General features: G+C 46.7%; 1 protein-coding gene across 3 annotated transcripts; it reads left to right on the top strand.

Moving 5' to 3' along the window:
* Positions 1–84: 84 nt before the first annotated feature.
* On the top strand, positions 85–19,967 carry LOC115076353 (transmembrane protein 180-like). 3 transcript variants are annotated; one of them, XM_029577692.1, is made up of 7 exons: positions 85–215; positions 3,063–3,243; positions 4,453–5,184; positions 8,163–8,317; positions 10,431–10,514; positions 12,951–13,094; positions 14,761–19,967. In XM_029577692.1, exons 2-7 carry the CDS (start codon positions 3,094–3,096, stop codon positions 14,888–14,890), a joined length of 1,395 nt encoding a protein of 464 aa, XP_029433552.1. In that variant the 5' UTR covers positions 85–215; positions 3,063–3,093; the 3' UTR covers positions 14,891–19,967. The 3 variants fall into 3 exon arrangements, with proteins under 3 accessions (XP_029433552.1, XP_029433553.1, XP_029433554.1); XM_029577693.1 differs by having other exon boundaries at positions 128–228; XM_029577694.1 differs by lacking the exon at positions 85–215 and adding an exon at positions 230–325.
* The last annotated feature ends 541 nt before the right edge of the window (positions 19,968–20,508 follow it).

Genomic DNA, 20,508 nt, shown 5'->3' with positions numbered 1-20,508 from the left:
GTCATGGGCGGGGCAGCTGAACCCGCCCGGCGGGTCTCCATTGGACAGTGGGAACGGGGTCATGGCTCGGCCCCGCCCCCCTAGGGGGTGGAGCGCCCAGGTGATGCGTCAGCGGCAGGTGTCTGTTGCTTCCTGGTGTGCGACGGGAAGGCGGTGGGAGATGCCGGTGGAGGGAGCTGGGAATTTCGATTAAAGGAGAGCGTCAGCGTTTCCTGGTAGAATCCGGCGGTATACCCACTGTGCATCTTATCGATCTGTGAAATAGCTGCTTGGTGTATTGCTGGAATGTTAAATGTTTTCTGATTTATGCTGTTGTCATATTGAGGTTTGCCGTCTGTTATGCTCTTACGCCAGTTATAGATGATGAGTTATATATGTTTATTTTTAGAGGTTCGGTTCAAGGGGGTCTATGTTAAGTGGGTCTGCCTTTTTTTGTCTCGGCCTTTTTTTTTTTTTTAAATGAGTTTTGGGGCAAGATCGTGAAAGAAAAGTCAACAAAAATACAAGGCGAATGCCTTTATATTGGGCTAGCTTTCGGTACCTACACTCTTATCAGGTCAAAACAAAATCAAGTCAAAGAAAGGGACGATGTTATCTTGAGACAAAAGCAGCAATTGTATATCCTTTGAGGCCCACCCCAATATGTTTTAGAGGAAGATTTATAATAATTTATATGAGTTTAGCCAAAGAGAATTTGAAATAATACGTCTGCAGCTCTATTGTCTTCCAGTGCTTCTCTCGGACTATATATTGCTTTCTATTTCTTGATTGCCTTGAAGCAGACCTATTATTGTTTTGAAGTTACAAACCTCAGTGATGAAAGTGCATTTTCAAAACTGCACAAACCTTCATGTGATGATCCTTCTCACATTCATCAATGACAACCCCCCTAGTTTTTGCAGTGGCATTGGGCGGAATGGATTAGTCTGAAGGCAATATACTAATGTATTAACAATTTTATGTTGTATTAGAATTTCAGTGAAAGAAAAATGTAACACTTCCACCAGCCAGTTACTGCCCAGATTCATTAGGTATTAATGGACAGTAGACGCCTGCTGAATGAACAATGATGTGATGATTTTGTGTAATTCTGTTTTCCAATGGCTATGGGCAGCAGGTTTTATGGCACATTTAACTCTTGACATAGGCAATGTACTGACAAAAATGTCTTCTGTTGCAGTCACTATTTAAGTAATGGAACCCTGGAGTAGTAATTTGTTTATTAGAGGATACATGGAACAGACTAATCATATGGAATATAATCTCCATCTAGAGGAGAGCTGCCTTCAAAATCCCAAATTTTCCCCTACTAGGACAGGGAATATCCTAATTTCAGAGCTAATTAATTCCAGTAGTCCAACAGGGATTCAACTTTTCATTCTCAAGCTCTTCCTGAAAGAAAAATATTGTGTAATTAATGGATTAAATAGTTCTTGAATGTTGTTTTCAACAGTGCTGTTAAATATTTATGGAGCCCTGATGAAACAAGTTGGTTTTGTGAGTTTATTTATAGATATGGGCAGGTACAGGGAGTTGATGCTTACATAAATAACCAATTGGAAACTGGAATTACATGTGTTCTAACTGTGCTATTTAAAAGGTATCATTGCTGCTATATCTGATATTTTGTGCCCAAGAGCATGTGTAACCATTTATATAGGATATGCCAGGAATCTGTGTGCTAGCTGCAGTTTCACCATATAATACAGTTACTGACATCGGTAAATAATAGTACAACAATCCCAATAAAACTACGATCTGCAGGATAAGCCGAGCAGGCTGGCATAGTGTCCTGCGTTGGGTACATTACAGGCAAGGGAGAGCACTGCATGAACAATATAGTCTTTGATTCTGATTGTGATAAAATGGCACTGTGAGGGAAAAGAAGTGCATATTGCTTGAAGCTGTGGTAAAATGTGAAAGCCCCAGAGGGTTCCCCATTTTATTTATGAGACTTAAACCGCTGGATGAGGCAATGGCCATAGAACTGTATGAGGGTACCCTCAACTCTGGATAGTGGATACAAGTATCAGTATTTGGAAGTAATAATTCCATGTATATCTGCAAGTGCCCAGCTCTTGGTTTTGGCCTGGCGATTTCTTCCAGTTCAGTCAGCACCAGCCTCTGTTGGGCTATGGAGCCATGAGCCTTCATTTCCGACTCTTGGAGCATTTCTCTTCCCAGTTCTGCTAATCTGGATTTTCAGTGTTTAATTTGCAGGAAAGAAAATACATAAGGAGATCTCAAATTAGAAAAAAAAAAAAAAAGGCTGGAAATGGTTGGCGTGGAGGCTCAGAGGCAGAGTTGGGCACTGTCCTGTGGAGAACCAGGGTTCAGTCCCCGTGTCAGGTTGTCTGCTTTCAGAGCCGGCCAGGGCTGGGAGTCTCACAAGAGTTCTGGAAGGAGCCACGGGTTGTGGCCCCCACCCAAGGGCTGTCACTGTGATGACTGGGTTAAGTTGGGTGGGAAATAGAGATGAATTTTCTCCAGAGAATAGATGGCCAGCAGCAGCAGTGCAGGCTTGCATGCGTTCTGCTGACGGGACCCTAGAGGACACAGGTTGGGGGCCGTGCTTGGCCAGCCTGCTGTATCCATTGGTTAGTGCCGAGTAGGTGTGGTGGTATGCATACCCGTACAGCAAAAGGTGCACCGTGCACTAGCAGCTGTCACGTGAAGAAGCCTTGTGGTCACACTTGATTTGAACTGCATTTAAACTGATGGCCCAGAAATGAAAAGATCCTTTCTCTCTTGTCTTCACTCATTGCCATTCACTGCAAAGGTGGACGTTGACTTTTGTAAGTAATTTGGCTTCCAAAATACTGTACATGGCTTTTAGAGAGCTCAAGGAGGGGGAAAAGTAGCTCATCTTGAAAAGCAGCTGATCTCAGGAAGGACATGCCTCCATGATCACTGCATAACGAGTCATTCCTGCAGCATGATAAAGTGCCTACATGTGGAACATGCAGAATTCCCAAGCTGACCTGTACTCTTCCAGCTGCATAGCCTGGAGAAAGTCTTACTTGCTTTTTTTGTAAATACTTTAATTCTTTGCTTTTAACTAGGAAGAGGAGGTGGAGTGTGTGAACTTGGAGAATGAAGCTCTCAGGTGTACATCAGAACGCCCTGGCGTACTGCACCACCACCCTAGGTGCCGGAATGATGAACAGTATTTTTAACTTCTATTATGTGAAACTTTTCCTAACTCGATACAAAATTTCAGAAGGAGCATTTCATCAAGCACAGGTGAGAGTTTTTAAAATGATTATCCTGCATTGTCACCTCTTTTATTCCTCCTCCATTGTACGCACACATTGTTGTAAATAATAGTTAAGTAGTTGTAGTTAAAACAGCAATTTGTTGTACTTATTGAGGACTTTAATAAACTGCTCTGCCATCCACAAATGGACACATGCACATATTCATAAAACAGGTCAGAAAACCGCCTCTGGGAGATGCTTTGTGATTGGTTTAGGGGTGTCCTCAAGGGCTGCCAACCAGGATACCCCTATGAATATGCATGCATAACATCTGCATGCAATTGATGCAGGGGGCATGCAAATGTCATCCCATACCTTATTCGTTAGGGCTGGCCTGAAAACCAGACCTTTTGGATTGCATTTGGACACCCATAAGGGAAACAGATTTTGACCACTAAAATATCGGTTGAGGTAAGGTAATTTGACAGGTTATCTAAAAGGCATGGGGGACGGTGGAGAGGTATTAAAAAAAAAAAAAAAAAAAAAGGATATACCAAACCAAAATCATGGGAATAGTTAAAAAAAAAACAATCCTTAAAATGAAGCCCAGCCCGTTTTCTCTACTCTTTTAGGGAGTCATGCTAAAAGGTGATTTTTATTTTTTTTTGTGCTTTTAAAACTGTACCACGCTGCCGGTGACTCACCATGTTAAGGCAGAGTGAGTTTGACTTTCGAGCTGTGGTGCAGATTGAAAATCAGAATGCATGTCCGTGGCTGAACCGAATCTCTCTGCATTCGTTTTGTAGTAATGATGCTTTGAGTTTTGTGGGTGTGGTGGGGTTTTTTTTTCCCCTGGGTAACATGTTTCAGTTTATTGGTGTTTCTAGCTGAAATGACACTATTCCTGAAGGGAACGCAGAACTGTACTTATTGGGGGCGGTTTTCAAATGTGTACCCATGGGCTTTGCCCATTCATCGCCCTCCCTTTGAAACCCGCTGATGCTTGCACCTGCTTCTTCCCATAGAAAATTCCACGCATAGATTAAAAAATGCGATCTGCGCTAGTTATTTTCCTGCTCCGACCTAAACTCGCCCCTGTGTGGGTACGCGTATGCACGTTGTGGACGAACGCGCGCACTTTTAGCTGCCTAGAGGGTGGGCTGATTTCAGAAAGGCCCCTTTTCCGGTATATAAAAATGTTAAATAAATAAATAAATAAATAAATAAATAATGGAACATTCTGGTCTTTTCTCAGATAGTCTACATGGTCTGGAATGCCATCAACGACCCTCTCTTCGGATACATTCAGGACAACTCCCGCGTGCAGTGTTGTGCCAGACGACGGTATTCCATCCTGTACGGAGCTCCCTTCTATGCGTTGGCTTTTCTGCTTCCCTGGTTCCCCTGGAAGCCCTACCAGGACGGCGACTGGCTGAGCGGCCTCCATCTGATCGTGGCGCTGTGTGCCTTTGACGGCATGCTCACGTTCGTGCTGCTCGCCCAGTGCGCCCTGTTCGCGGAGATCTCCACCAAGCACGACAGTCGGCTGCAGCTCATCAAGTACAACCAAGTCGCGTCGCTGATTGGCTCCACCAGCATCCTCTTCTGTGGCCTGATCTCGAACAACATGGAGAACTTTACGGCCTTCCAGACCTTCACGGTGCTGGTGGCCATGCTGGCGACGGCTTGCATGTCGTACACGGGGGTGTACAGCACCAGCCAGTACGACCAGCGGGAAAAGCTGGCGGAGGTTGGGGGCTTGGAAAACGAGGCCGCTCCCTCCTGGTCCTCCGTGTTCTCCCTGACCAAGCAGATCCTGACGCAGAAAAACTTCCTGCTCTTTGTGACCATGAACTTCTTTCAAGTCTTCCATCTGACGTTTTACAGTAACTTTATGATGATTTTCGCAGACAATCTCATCCCTAAGCAAGCGCTGCCCTCCTTCGTCAGAAGCATCATGTACGGGGCTGGCTTTATTTGTCCTCAGGTACGTAGTAAGACCTTTTTAAATGCCTCTGGAGAGATGAGCCTGGAGGCTTTGGCTTGCTTTGTATTGGTTGAAGCATTCATTGATCCTGATAAGAAACGGCATTAGGGTCTTTCAGAGGCCGAGTACCATCCAGCTGCAGTCCCGTCCTTTTAAGCCTTCAGACCTTTCAGAATCGGTTTCAGATTTTGGGAAGGCTCTTTAATAATCCAACGGAGCTTCCAAAGTTTGGTTCTGAAAACGTCATTTTGGCTTCCCGTTTCGTTTCTGTGAAGGTTCAGTGCTCATCCAACCATCCACGTGCAGAGTTGCCCAAAGGATCACAAGGGATTGTGTAATTCCAGCAACAGGATGACTTGAAATTTAAAATATTTTCAAAGGGGTTTCTGTGGGCAAACGGGCATTTACTTGTGGGGGAAAACCCCATTTAAACATTTCCCTTCCGCAGGGAAAAGGGGTGGGGTGGGACCAGGCCAGGCCTGCTGGACTGCGCGCCGGGATTTTAATATGAAATCCCTGTGCATTTTCTAGCCCGCATGCCTTGCACTGGTGGCAGTGGGATTTTCAAAAGAAAACTGCTGGGATTTTCCTTTTGAAAATGGCACTAGAATCATTCTCAAAAGTAGGATGACTCATAAAGAGTCACCCAGATGATGAAATCTGAGTTGGAGAGCACTTTTCCTGGACGGATCTCTGGCGCCATAGGCTTCTGTCCCTTTCTTCTGCAGTAACCGTTGTATTTCGCCAATAAAATAATCCGACACGTGCAGGGAATTTCCTCACATGGAGCAGAGGTTTCTAAGTCCAGCCTCCGCTCATGGCTGGTTTTTCAGGCTAATTAAAAATATTCAAATGAATCTGCTTCTTGCACTAAATGTTTGCAAATAATTTTCTCACGAATATCCATTGCGGATAGCCTGAAATCCAGAGATCCACAGTGGGGTCTCCAGGACCAGATCTGGCACAGGGGATTATTGCTGTTGCCAAGCATAATGAGGTCAATATTTGGGAAAGCAGTGAGCAGAGAAGTTATCCGACTAAATTTGGCCGGATAGCTTGTCCAGACGCTCAGCGGGATATCAAATTTTATCAAAATTCTCTTTTATTAGGAGGAAACGTACCAAGCGCAGAGCAGCGTCCAAGCCCCTGCAACATAGCGTACAGGAAACCCAATCAAAACCAGTGCCAGTCCAACGGGGCGGTATAGACGTGCACACGTTCAAATGCCCCACCCACCTACCATCCCCCCCCCTCCCATCCCCACTCCCCACCCTACTCCATCGGAAAAGTCATCCGGGATAACTCGCCTTAACTGGCGATATGGAAAAACGTAGCCGATTACGTGGAGGGGAAAAAAATTCCTTGAGGGTTTGCAGGCCTGACTGTGCAAAAATATATTCAGACTTACAGCAGACAGAGTATCTGAAACTCCCCAGCACCTGTGCAACCTTTTGAAAAGCTACAGCCTCCCGAACTTCACAACCCTCACGTTCTGAGCCTCCGGGGACTGAAACTTCCTGCCCCCTCCCCTCCCCTCGCCGCCACGCTGTCGCAGGAGGCGTCTGGCCCTGTCGTGGTCCGGGCCTGCTGGGGGTGAGGGGACGGGTTCCAGTTGGAGCTGCCGATAGGAGAGGACAGGGTGGGGATTAGGAGGGGGGCCCGGGTGCTAAATACAATTTCAGAATTTGGGGTTTCGGGGGGGATGGGGGGTGAGGCTTCTTGGGCCGGAAGGTCTGCAAGCTTTGCACAATCTTTTGCTGGGCCGTGCCTGAGATAAGTTTGACTTATTTTAGCGCCGTGGGGGCGAGGGATCAGGCCTGTATGCCCACGAGGATGTGGGTTTAATTTACATTTTCCCCCCACTTAACTGGCTGTGTTTTGTCTTTAGCCTGGACCCCGGATAACTTTAGAGCTGCTCTCATCACGCCCGGCACTCATATTCAGCGCTACCCAGCTAAGCTTAAGCCCCGCTCTCATTGCATCTCTGTCCCATCCGGATAAGTTTTAGTCGGGAGATGACTTTGCCCGAGTAAAACCTCTCCAGACAGCGGCTGGGGGAGGAGGGTGACATTTACAGCCCCGGGTCTGTCCGGTTAAGTCCCGCAAGCTGGACAGACGCTGTTGAATATTGACCTCGATGTCTTTTTTTTTTTTTTGTGTTAAAATTGCTAACTTTTGTTTTTTCAGATTTTTTAAGTTGATGAAGAGTAGCATTTTAGAAACGGTTGAGTTTGTCAGACTGGAGGTTTTTAGGGAGCACAACGACACGGAGCTTAAGGTAGAGCTCTGGTGCTGACGTGGCGGGCGACTGGTGACGCCGAAGCACCACAGGTAAAGTAGCAAGACTGACCCCAGACCCGAAATCCGGCACTTCAGAGGTCCGGAAAGACGAACGACCGTGTGCAGCGTCGTCAGACGTGGTGGGGAAACGACCCAGCGAGCTGCCAGGTCTCTGAAGAGGGCGATGGATGCCGGCAGTAGCCAAACCAGCTGCCGAATTTAAGCAGCTGTGGGGCAGATAAGGAAGGCAGCAGTAAGGACAGGGCAGGGAAGTGGCTGGAGAATCCAGCAAGTAAGGGCAATTGGGCAGACTGGATGGGCCAAGCAGGTTCTCTGCTCCTAATTACTACGGCATGCCACCCGCCTTTGTTAGCCATGCAGGTGCTCACATAAATATACTTCACTTTGTATCTGTCCTTCTTGAAATGTTTTGGTTTTTTCAGTCTGTTCTGGGAATACTGCCGCTACAGCTTGCTTTCCCAGCCACAACAGCACTGAAAGGGTCCTTCTCTTCCGGTCCCACTGACATCTTTTTTTGGATTTGAAGAGGCCACAGTCAACGGGGGGCAGGAAGAGGGATCTTTTCTTCCGGCGCAGTTTTTGGGCATTTGTAATGGAAGCGAATCCTCCTTTCTGTTTTTGTTTCAATGGGTTGTTTACACGGCTTGCTGTCGGTTTTCTTTGTCATTGTTTTGCAGTTTCTGGTGCTCATCAGCCATGCTCTGTTGAAGAAAGCCGGCTATTACAGAGTCATCCTGTTCACCTTTTACCTGGAAGGAGTAGCGGCGACCATCATGTATTTTCTAGGGCCAGAGCACTACTACCTGCTGGCTTTGTTTCTCATCACAAACATGTAAGTAATAATAATAATGTAACACAAGGAATAGATAATAATAATAATATAATAAACATAATATAATAATATAATAAACATAATATAATATAATAATATAATAAACATGTAAGTAATAATAATAATAATAATGTAACACCAAGAATAGATAATAATAATAATAATAATATAATATAATAAACATAATATAATATAATAATATAATAAACATGTAAGTAATAATAATAATAATAATGTAACATCAGGAATAGAGCCTTCTCTATTGCTGGACCAAAAGAATGGAACTCTCTACCAATCTACCTAAGTTCAATCAGGGACTCCAAATCTTTCAAAAAAGAACTTAAAACATGGTTATTTAGACAAACATTCACAGACGGAATTGGATAATCTAATCCCTTACATTAAGACTCACTCCCTGTAACAACCATGCTTTTTAAATCCTTCTCACCCTGACTTACCTCTTATTCCATCTCTCTTCTAATTTTGTCTTGTATTTATTTATTTTTTACTCCCCTATTTCTCTTGAACCTTTCCTTTTTATACCTTACCAGCTCACCTTTGAATAAATTGCTCTAACACACCCCTGCGATATTACTCTTAAATTGTTTCCCTAATTGACTAACATCACATGTTAAATCTCAGCAAGACCGATTTGTAAGTCGCTCTCTTTTATATCTGTTCTATTTCTGCTTTGCCGAAATGTTACTTGTTATCTACATTTTTTGTGCGTTGTGAATACGTTTTATGTATGAAGTTGTTTTTCACTGTAAACCGGAGTGAAGGCATTCTGCTATACTTCGGTATAAAAAAAAGAATCTAAATAAATAAATAAATAAATAAATAAATAAATAGTTGTATCCCAGCCATGGAAACAGTTTCAGTCAGGGCGGGACACCCCCAGGCAATGGAGCGGAGCGGGGGCTCCCCTCTGAAGCTGCAGGTACGGGATGTGGGGGGGGGGGTCCCGTTGGAAGAGGAGGGTCCCCCTCCAGAGATGCGCCCTGATTAATAGGTGCAGCCCCCTCCCCCAACCACTTAGGCCAACCCTTTCTCGCTTTGGGCTACCCCACCCCCCCTGAAGGACACAGGGAAGCCCCTAGCAGGGGGGGCCTGCTCTGCCACATGGGAAATCCGCCCCAGTCGGCGCATTAACGATCGAAGCAGCATTATTATTACAAAAGAGAGGAGCATCACCCCTCGCGGGCAGTGGCCGTGGAGAGTTCTGCAGGTTGACAGGGGGGGGGACACCCACAATTCAGTGCTAGGTCGCAGTTTCAGGAGCTGCTCTGCCCCCCTCAGAAGATGGAGAATGCAGCTTTTAGTCCTGGGAAGGTGCCCGGAGAGCTCTCCTGTCAGCACTTCCTTGGCATCTCGTTTTCTTTCTGCCAGATTAAGTGCCTCGTTTCTTCCATCCGTTTTGCTCTCCCGTTTGTGGGCTTCTCTCTGATTTCCCCATGCATTTTTAAATATATATATAACAGCCTCTTTGTTCCGAGGCTTTCGTTTCAGATTTTCCTCTTGGGATCAGAAGAAGAAGTCGTATCGTTTTTCGGGATGCTTAACTCTTTTTTTTTTGTATTGTTGAAACCTAACAAAGGTTTTCAATGGGATAGTTCCATGAGTGGCCCGCCAGCGTCGCCCGAGGGCTGAAGAACATACTTTAGCTCCTGATTAGACATGAAAAGAAATGGTCTAATAGTTTCTCAGAAAGCCACAGATCCATGAAAGAGGTTTTCATTGGTACGACGACCGTGCTGCAGTATTACCAGGGATCAGAGGAGTGCTTTACCCTTGTGCTAAGTGGCAAATAGAATTCTCTCTTTAAGCGCGCGTCGGGATGAGGGAACCGTGCTGATGGGCTGTGTTGTGTCCGTCTGTCTGTCCGTCTGTCGCATGTTTTCGACAGGCATGCATACAGATGGACAAATACCAGTGATGTGGCCCTGGGGGACTGGGCTGCAGCCAGGATGACCTGAAAGGCATCTGATTTGTACAAAGCCGCCAGCTTGCACTCCCCCACCCTCTCACCCCCCCAGCTTTTTTTTTAAAGTTATATTGTACTTTGTTGCTAATCATCTTGTTGTGTTTTGCGGGGGGGGTTTCTCTCCTTTAGGGTGGTCGTTCATGCTTCGTTCAGTTTGTTTAATTTGCCTTTGGCCGACATCGTCGATGCAGATTTGGAAAAGTACAAACGCAGGTAGGTGGGATTTCAAACCGGCCGCAGCCTGTGCTATTCCAGCAGGCAGACTTAATTCCATGGTGTGCTCGAGGCCCCTGGGTGAACGGTCATTGCCGCCTAGAGGCGGGGAAACTGATGCGAGGGAGTCAGAGAATCCTCACTCGCCGTGGCACTGAGCAGTGAATCTGGAGAAAGCTAAAATGTTTGTAAGAAAAGGATTGTCTCCCCGGGGGGGGCATTGGTGAGCCCTCGCCTAGAATATTGTGCCCAGTTCTGGAGGTCAGACCTCCAAATGAATATAGAGGAAGTCCATACAGGGTCTACACCAAAATGTCTTATGAAATTAGACTTATGGACCAAACTATGTATACCTACTGGGTCAGACCAAGGAAGAGAAGAGAGACGGGGGTTATGATAGAGAAATGAATGTACTTGCAAGCTATCAATGTACAAGGAGCAAAACGTTTCTCAAAGGAAAGAATGCCCTAGAGCAAAATCTCATGGTACAGGACTCCAAGAGGGTAGATTCAGGAGCAACGTCAGGATGTATTTATTCACTCAAAGTGGTGCATGCATGGAATGTCCTCCCAGGGAGGGTGTTGGAGACAGAAGCAGCGGTAGAATTCAGAGAAGCCCGGGATAAGCGCAGAGGATTCCTGGTTATGGAGATGTGAGGAGAAAGCCAAAGATCAGCCAGGATCTATGGTACGACTAGATAGGACTTGAGGTCCTTATGTGCCGTTGGCAGGGCCGGTGCAAGGGTATTAGGCGCTCTAGGCGAGCCTTCTGCCTTGCAGCCACCTCCCTCCGCCGGGTCTAGGCCCCGGCCCCAGTTTCATTCACTCAGACAGGCCCCCTCTCTTACTCCTAGGCTCCTTGTCTCATTCGCACACGCGCCCTTACACAGTCTCCCTTCCTCTCATCGTACACACACAATCCCTCTCACTCTCATCCACAAACAGAGGCGTCGCTCGTGGCCCTCCGAGTCTATGCTTCTCTTGGCCGCAAGCAGCTCGGGCGCCTCTCGCAGCCCGCGAGCAGGATGGGTACCGCTCGCGGCCTGCCGAGCCTCTATTCCTCTCCACCATGAGTGGGATGGGCTCCGCTCGCAGCCCCCCCCCCGTGGCTGCTCTTTGTCTCCTCGCCTATTGGGAAACGCAGGCCCTGGCTGTTGGGTTCTATGTTTCTGGGTAATTTTTTATTTTTTTTTTTAACAGGAAGTTTAGTCCGTCTGGTCATGGTCAAAATGTGATCCTGTTCTGCGGTTGGGTGGCAGGGCATTAACTGTTCATATTATCTAGGTTTGCAGTCTCAGTCCAAATGCCAAGAAGGGACTGTCTGTAGCTTGGAGCTCAGATCCTAAGCTTGGAACTTAGCCCAAATGGTATTAAGTACCCAAGAGGGAATAGTTCAGCCTGGTCCACTTTGAAGTCAGGTGAACTGGGGGTTGCTTCAAAGTTCACGTACTTTGTATTCTTATCTTTTATTAAAAATAAAAATAGATAACCCTTGGTTCAATATGCTATATGTTTCCCTAACTTATCAACTTGTATCAAAGTACAAACCGATTGCTGTGCTGTATAGTGCACAACAAATGCTTTGTGTGCGCCCACCCAAGCTTGAGAAGCAGTAGGTTGTCCCCGAGAGACGCGTGCTAAATGTTATGGCATAGTTATGGCTTTTCCTTCCCTGCAGAACTGAGTCCTTCACGTATTGTAACTCGTTTTGGTGAACAACCTTTGGTAAAGGGAGCAGGCAGTGCAATGGCCCATGCAGCAATCCAAAATGCCCGTAGTGCAGGGATGGCGAACTCCAGTTCTCGAGTGCCACAAAACAGGCTGGGTTTTCAGGATAGCCACAATGAATATGCATGAGAAAGATTTGCACGCGCTGCCTCCATTGGATGCAGATCTATCGCATGCACATTCACCGTGGATATCCAGAAAACCCGGCCTGTTTTGTGGCACTCAAAGACTGGAGTTCTCCATCGCTGCCGTAGCGTGACCCTGACTTCCTTTCCGTGTGCACTATCCGTCCCTTAATTGCTAACCGGATTTGAAGATTTCCTGTTTTGTGATGGAAATCTGACATGGAGACAGGTGACAGCCAAGCTGGCTGCAGAATGCCAGTTTTCCGTAACCGGCGGGTTTTCCACTGCTGCGTGACTAGTTCCGTGTAACAAAGATTCTGGAAAAAGTATTCCTTTTGTTTAATGCTTGGAGGCGGCCCCCCTAAGTCATTCCCCCCCCCCCCCCAAATAAAGAAAGCGTTGATCTGCACTGTCCTGTGAGGCTCAGACATTGAAGGCCGGCGTGGCGTGGATGAGCTTGTCGGCCTGTTTGCTTGCACTTCATGCACACTTACACTTATGACATAGTTTCCTTTCCTTTGTTCACGCACGGTGTAGACTTTCTCTGTGACCTGACAATGATGGCGTTGTTTTGAATCTTCCAGGTCCCCGCTTTCCTCCATGGTTTTTGGAACCAATGCTTTGTTTACCAAACCTGCTCAGTCTTTGGCTCCGATGCTTGTTGTCACAATATTGAATCAATTTGGATACGAGAACCTGAATAACAAGAGCGTCCAGCCGGATCCAAGGTGGGCTTAAAAGTAAACGCTTCGGGGAACAAAAAGGTGGAACAGGGCTGAGCTTGTTGGACCTGGAGATGCAACATAAGAATTGTCCCAAGATTCTGTAATATTTGAGCTCTGAAGACGTCTCTCTGTCTTCCGATGTGGTGACTTTCAGGTTCATGTGTAGCATCAATGAAGGATATCCCAAAACTCATATCTGTCAGTGTGATAAACAGGCCAAAAAGATGGTACAACCATCGTCCTCCTGTAATTAAAAAAAAAACTCCTCATACTTGTTTTTAAAATAAAGATCTATATGATAGGAGAGTCCCAATAAAAGGTATCAGACCCTGCAGAGCATCCAAGATTAGAGACCAGTATGAGCAGTATCCTGTAGGGTTAAAGGTACGAGCAAAAGACGCTGTCAGCTGGTTCCACAGATTTGCAAGTATGAAAACTGTTCAAAAGCTTACGGTATTTAGAGCCCAATTTAGGATTTTTAATTTGCATTAAAAAAAAAAAAAAGATGTTTTAGCAGACAGACCAGGGTGAAATGAGACAGGGGATGAAGGATCCAGTGATTCTTGGATTCAGTGCTATATAGATGGTTGATAAACGCCCTCCCATGGCAGTCTCATGTAACTGCACTCGTTGGCTTTCACCTAAGGCTGGGTTTCGTTTGCGCAGCTTTTCTCCCGTTGGTGAAGCATGGTTAAAAAAAAAAGCTTTGATAAATCAGGCCCACTGTGTGGCAACAGCCATGTTACCAAAGTCTAGGCAATTAGATCTGATGCTTTCTTCATCAGAGGAGTGCTTTTAGTGAACAAATAAATAAGGAGACTTCCAGGAGCCTTTCGTATTTATTCTTCATGTGCTAGTATTTTATAATGGTATTCTATAACAAGGGCACAGAGCAGACGAGGTAGATATTCTGTTAGACCAGCTTCTGCCTGCACCATTTCATTTTGTTTTGGGTGTCATATTTATGACGTTGCGCTGTAAATCGAGAAGTAGATGGTGCACGCCAAAATGAGGAAGTTTCTTATATAACTTGCCGTTTTCCTTAACCTGTCATGATTCTGACTTTTTTCCCACTAGCAAGCTTTGTTCCCCTCAAGCCTCAGGTTTCTGATGGCTCTGTGGCCAGGATATTTCTAGGGAAGGATGCCTGGGCCCACGAGCTTTTTGGAAACCAGAAACCTGAGAAAGCAGACACTGCCGGGAATAATCCGAATCCTGGCGGGTGAGGAAAGACCCGTGCAGTCCTACCGTAACTGTTACAATATATGCAATTATTAAAGCAGGAAACGGTATGATAGCACCCCCCAGTGTTCTCCTTTAATTCCCATATTTCTATTGGCAGACTTAAGAGTAGAAAGATCAAAATTATCCTGCGAAATAACGGGCGTAGGAGTTACTCCCCAGGAGATGCACGGTTTGTGCGCACGGAGGAGGGGGGATGGCCATGCAGTGCAGGAGCTTCAGCCTCAAAGGATCTGCCCTGGCGAGCCCTGGGCCAGCTAAACTGTCATGGGATTGGAGAGGAAGGAAGCGGGAGGCAGATAGCGATATTCAGTCTGGCCCCCAGATCTGATCTGTATTGACTGAATGTAAAATTGCTTTATAAGCTTGCTCTACTGATGAGTTGACTTTGGTTTTGTTTTTTTTTTGTTATCCTCCCCCTCCCCAGTTTGTTTTTAGGTCTCCATGATGCCATGTTCTCTTTGATCTGCCTCATTCCTCTGCTCATTGCAATTATCCAGATTGTTGTCTGGACTCCATACTCCATTCGGAACAGCCATGTGACTGCAGCCTATTAAATCTTAAAGACTCGGGGGCCTTAGTCGAGGGATTTCCCCAGGTACACAGCAGGTGGAAACTCCCTCCCTGAGCGAGGTCTCCTGTGCCTAGATTTTTCTTGCATTTTTCTACAGTAAGCGCATAGGATGTATGGGGTAAGTATTCGTAAGCCTGCTCTCTGGGTGCTCCGTTTGAGTTCCTCTTTGGGTTCCTTTTTGCTGCAATACTGATAAGTGAATGGTGCACCAAAGAATGAGCAGGTTTCTTGCATTGTTCACTGATCAATGTGTAGCTGCGCCGCCACAGGAATGGCTATTTTGGCTTTCTTTTACCAAAAAACTCAAAAGGCATAGACTCATACTGCAGCGCAAAGAAGCAAACCCCTTCGATTCCTATTTCAAAATGTCTCAGTAAGGAGCCATTGTTTAGCCTTTTTTTTGGGTGCTTTTCACTAAACGAGAGTGCCCTGTTGTCAGCACTCAGCCCATCCATTGGCCCGTGTGCGCGCCTGTTTCAGGGGCCTTCTTGGTGGATGGACTGGGCTGGAATTTGGGAGAAGGGTGTGGCACCGAGGTCCCAGCGCTGCAACCGAGTTCCAGCCAAATCTATCCGGTGGGAAGTCCCCCGTCCCCCGCTGTGTCAGGAGCGCGGGGCTATCTGTCTTTTCTCAGGAGCATGGAAACCAGAGCCTCAGTCGGGGATGCAACGCGTCTTTCGTAGGTGCACCCTTCTGCTTGCTTACCTTACCAACGTTTATTGAAGGCTTTCTGACCTTCGGCAGGCCGCATGGCTGTGTATTGTTGTGTTTTGAAGAGGAGATTCCAATGAGCCTGCCTTAGCCATTCAGCGGTGCTCCTTGGGCTCCTGACTCCTGTGGGTCACATGAAGAGGTTGTTACTTTGCTAAAGGTGTGTGTCGGCCTCCTGTAACACTTCTATTCCAGCAAATGTTGTGGTTTTTGTTTTTTTAAGTCTTCTTTGAAAATGTGAAAATAATGCAGGATACGGTTCTGGGTTCATTCTTGTTTTTTTCTGCTTTGCAATTGCAACATCGATTTAAGATTCTGTCCTGTTTGTTTGATTGCACTAAACGCTTATGAAGCTGGGGCATATCCTTGGCTAGAGCAATATAGACAGAAACAGCTGGGCAGACTGGGCGAGCAGCTGGCTCTTACCTGTTACGTTAACATGTTTACCTTGTTATATTTGTTCCTGCAGCTCTCTGTTCACAGATAAAGCGCGATGGCTGTGGGTAGCAATGATGTCGTCTGTGATATCAAAGCACGCAACCTAGGATCTGTGTTTAATGTGCAGGTTTATGCACTGCATTGTTTCAGCAGCTGGTGTCAAAAATGTAAACCAGCCAACTTAGATTTACAAAGGCCTTTACAAAACAATTGTCCTGCTTTATCGAGGTGTTACTACAACCCCTGTTATATTTAGTAAGGGATGACCTTTTGTCCTCCTCCTCCTCCTCCTTTGGGCTTGCAGCTCAGACAGAACCAAGGCAGGGGTCTGGACGGGGCCCTTCCTTTATAATCCCTCAGGGATTCTTCCTCAATTTTACATCAACTCTCAGCTTATTTCAGTACTCGGCCAGAGGTCCCACCCCAGAGCTTCATTCAGAACCCTTCAACCGTAGGTCCTAACTCCAGCCACTAGGTGTCGCCGTTGTGCGATGATAGCCTCCTCCCAGGGGCTATGACCACTGCCTCCCCGGCACCAGCCTGCCTGGGGAGCAGAAGATCTGAGCCAGCCCCATCCTTTGATGTTCTGGTTTTTCCTTAGTATTGTAAGACACGAAATGAATGGGGATCAGTGGCTGTACAGAATGTATATTTTACACGATTTTTACTTGTAATATAATAAACCTGTGAACATATAACATAAAATTTGTTTTAAAAAAAAAAAACCAAAACCACATGCAACAGTATTTTGTTGTTAAAGGACTTTATCTGGGCTCTCATTTAGGGGGCAATTTTCAAAAGAATTTCCGCCCTTCAATCGGCTTTGGAAAAGCACCCAGGGTGACTGTGCCTAACTCGATTACATGTGTGCTTTTCCCTGCACTCCTGGTGTTTGGGAGGGGGGTAGGGAGGCATTTAGGTGCACGCTTTTGGTTCTGAGAATGTGCACGTAAATGCACAAGCAGAGAGCGGCAGCTGCTCGGGAGCTGGTGTAACTTCCTGCCCACAAGTCCACGCAAGTACTGGCGTGAGCCAGAAATGTTCAAAGTGGACCTCTGCATTTGCGTCTGCTTTGAAAATCAGGACAAAATGCCTACAGAGATCCAGGAGATTGAAGCCTAACGGGTGCCAGTTTGCCAGGAACTTTATAACTTTATAGTTTTACTCTGGCGATGGCCACTGTAGTCTGTTACTGCTTTCAGCAAATATATAATAGTAGCGTAGCACATCAAGGCTCTGTGGCCCATGGGCTTGCTACCCATCCAGGCTTGTCTTCTGCTCCTTAGGCTGGCTGAGGCAGGGGATGCTCTTGAGACAGCCTTCACGGCTCCTGGGGGGAAAGAGGGTCCTGGCCGTAACCCAAGGGCGCCGCCTAGTGGTCAGACTCTGGGCACACGTGTGCCAGACTGAGAAGGGAACCGCCAAGGATTGTCACCCTGATGGCAGGACTGGAAGAGGGGAGGGGATATAGAATGGGTATCTGCAGCACAGTACAGGCTGGCTCTGAAGAAACCGTGCAGCCAAGGAAAAACAATAAAAAAAAACCTAACGAGGTCTGCAAAAGTTTTTTTTTAAATCCAGGTTAAACTTTTCTCACTATATAGTGAGGGTGAGAAAAGGAGGGGAATGAAACAATATACTTTTTTTGTATTCAAGAACTGACAATTTTTGCTTTCTTGCTGAGATTAAAACATTTTTGTTTCTGTTCTGCAATCTCACAGAGAGGCAAGAAGTAGCAGAAATGCAGCCCAGGAATGAGCATTTTCTCTTGTCTCAGGCTGCTAAGCACCAGACTGGGGATAAAACGAGAGAACCCCCTAACTCTGTAAGGGTGGGAGAAACCGCGGGGCTTAAGAGCTGCCTCGTCCGTGTGCCCCAGTGACTCCTGTAGCCGGTGACAGCCACCACCGGCGCCACTTGCAGCGTTGCTCATGCTCGCTCTGTGCTACAGACAGGACACTGTCGCTCTTGAGCCTTGATCTCCCTTGTGATAGGATGGTGGCCTGCATGAGCAGCCTCCATCCTGTGATGGGGCTATGTCCCTTGCCATCACTGGGCAGCAGGATTTGCGATGGACTCTCTGTCTGGCATTGTAGGGGCACTCTATGACCCCGCCGTCGGTGAGCTGGAGGAGTCGCTGTCCTCCAGTTCCTGCTGCTCAGCCCGTGTGACACCACAATCCTGGGCATGGCAGTTGAATCCACATAAGATGCAGGTCCTCCTCCTCCTCCTCCTCGCTTATACCAGCCAGCACTGGCTGACCATAGCAGAGGCCTCGGGTGCTGCAGCCAGGTGCAAGAGGGATGACAGTGGAGCAAACATCCCCTCCCCCCCCCCCCAAATTTGGGACAGTTAAAAAGTACAAGGTCATTGTTTACTACAGTAAACTGATTTTAAGTAGAAAGACATGAAAATGAAGGAACGTTTGTAGGTTGTGTTGCGCATTCATGTTTACATCGTCAGCATTTTTTGTTTTGACTGGCTCTAGGTGGGGCCTCTTTTTCAGTCCGTGGGAGTGCTGCCCTTTCATTTTCTGGAGCCCACATGGAAGCAAGCATTACTTTTTGGGTACTTGCAGAAAAATGAAAGGAAAACGCAATATACCTGGGTGCAGGCTGCCATCTTGGGTCAAAAATGGTTCTCCGCATCCACACGCTAAAGCTATTTCCCAACTACTCTGACTCGCGGTTCATTTTTTTTGTCAAAAACAAAAGATGTGAACGAGGTGCGTTTGCAGCACAAGAGGCAAAGCATAAACTTTCCCATGGAGCAAGGAGCGTATTCCACAGATGTGTGGCCTCTCCGCCTGCTCAGTGCGCTTCTGTTTCCCTGCCTCAGTTACAGGCCGATGCAGTACCCTGCGCTCAGGCTGGTGCACAGGTTAGCGCACGTCCATAAACCCTGATGCAATAAGGGGGATCAACGCGTCCAAAACGCATATCCAAACCAGGGCATTGCTAATAGCGCTTTTCACATGTAAATGCCATGTTAATGAGGCTATTAGCTATTCCCCCCCTCCCCCATGTAAAAAAATAACTGTCCGCCTGACGCGCACGTTTTCACCCTCAAAAATTAATGCCAGCCCTGGAGCTGGCTTTGTTTGGAGGAAAATGCTCCTTTTCTTGGTTCCTCCGACTTAATGTCATGGCGCTATTAAGTCGAAGGAACCACAGAAAGCAGCGACTTAAAAAAAAAACAAAACACAAAAATGTCTTGACGGCGGTCAGGATAGGAAATTGGTCGCTCAATTCTTGGGCATCCATATTCCTAACCCGCGCGCAGCCATTTCTCCTGGGCACCCGATGCCGAGGAGGCACTAAGGTCGCACAGTTTCCCCTAGCGCCTCCTTTATTTAACGCAGTGGCTCATTTGCCTACTGCATCGCAGGCCCGGGAGAGGCGGATGGGCGCGCGTTAGGAAAGCGGGCGCTGAATCCTGAGCGCCCGTCTTTCCCGCATAAATATTGCATCAGCCTGTTAGTGCACCAGCGGGAGAGCTGGCTCAAAACAGGGGGATGAAATGGGTGCACTGGTTTTCACTGGTACAGATAACCCTGCACCTAATCTGTCAGTGCAGACCAGTGGTAAACAGACCCCCAGGGATGTACCTGGAACCGATTCAGGTCTGTACAGTAAAAAGTGTGTGCTCAGAACTCATCTTTGTAAAAATGTTTGTGATCCTTTCATGGTGATGTCTTATGTAACAAAGTATAACCATGTCATCCTCTGCCGGTCTGGCCTCGTTACTCTATTCTGTGAGATGCACTAAACAATAACTCAGTGATTGGCTGCAAAAACTTGAAGCTCCTTTGATGCTGGGCAATGATTTACTTTTGTAAACGTTCCATTTTGTCTGGAGGGGTCATCTGTTTTGGTTTCTGTGGGGTAATAAATACCTTATTTTTAGTATTCTTTGTATGAGTCTTCCAGTGTTCTTTCTGATAAAGAGATCTTCCTTCAGCCAGAAGCACTCATTTATCTGTTCCCCCATGATCCTTGTTCGATCCATGTTCTTTGTTTGTGAATCATGTCTCGGCACGGTCTTTCAACGTGCAGGAAGTTGTTTTGAGATGAGCGTGTTTGCAGGAGGATTTCTATTCTGAAAACGTAAGAGGTGTCATGCTGGATCAGACCAAGAGTCAGGTCCAGATCAAGGCATAAGCAACTGCTTCCAGTGCCAAATAGTGATAGGCACCAGAGCGTTGCCACTGCTGCTAAGCTTTTATAAGGGCCTGCCTCTCAGCCACTTAGCTAAAGCAGCGGCGTCAACTTAAAAAAAACCCCAAAATTCAATGCAGGCCCTGCAGCTACCCACCACACGCTCAAGGTCCTGTCTGCTTCTCCCGCACAGGCTTCCTATTACTATCGAAATCCATGCAAGAGGCAGGGCCTGGAGCATTCGCTTCAGGCCTGACGCTGAATTTGCTGCAGATGGGCACTGGCAATGCAAATC

The sequence above is a fragment of the Rhinatrema bivittatum genome, chromosome 14 (genome assembly GCF_901001135.1).
Source record: "Rhinatrema bivittatum chromosome 14, aRhiBiv1.1, whole genome shotgun sequence".
Classification (NCBI taxonomy): Eukaryota; Metazoa; Chordata; class Amphibia; order Gymnophiona; family Rhinatrematidae; genus Rhinatrema; species Rhinatrema bivittatum.
This window is presented reverse-complemented; position numbering and strand designations above follow the sequence as displayed.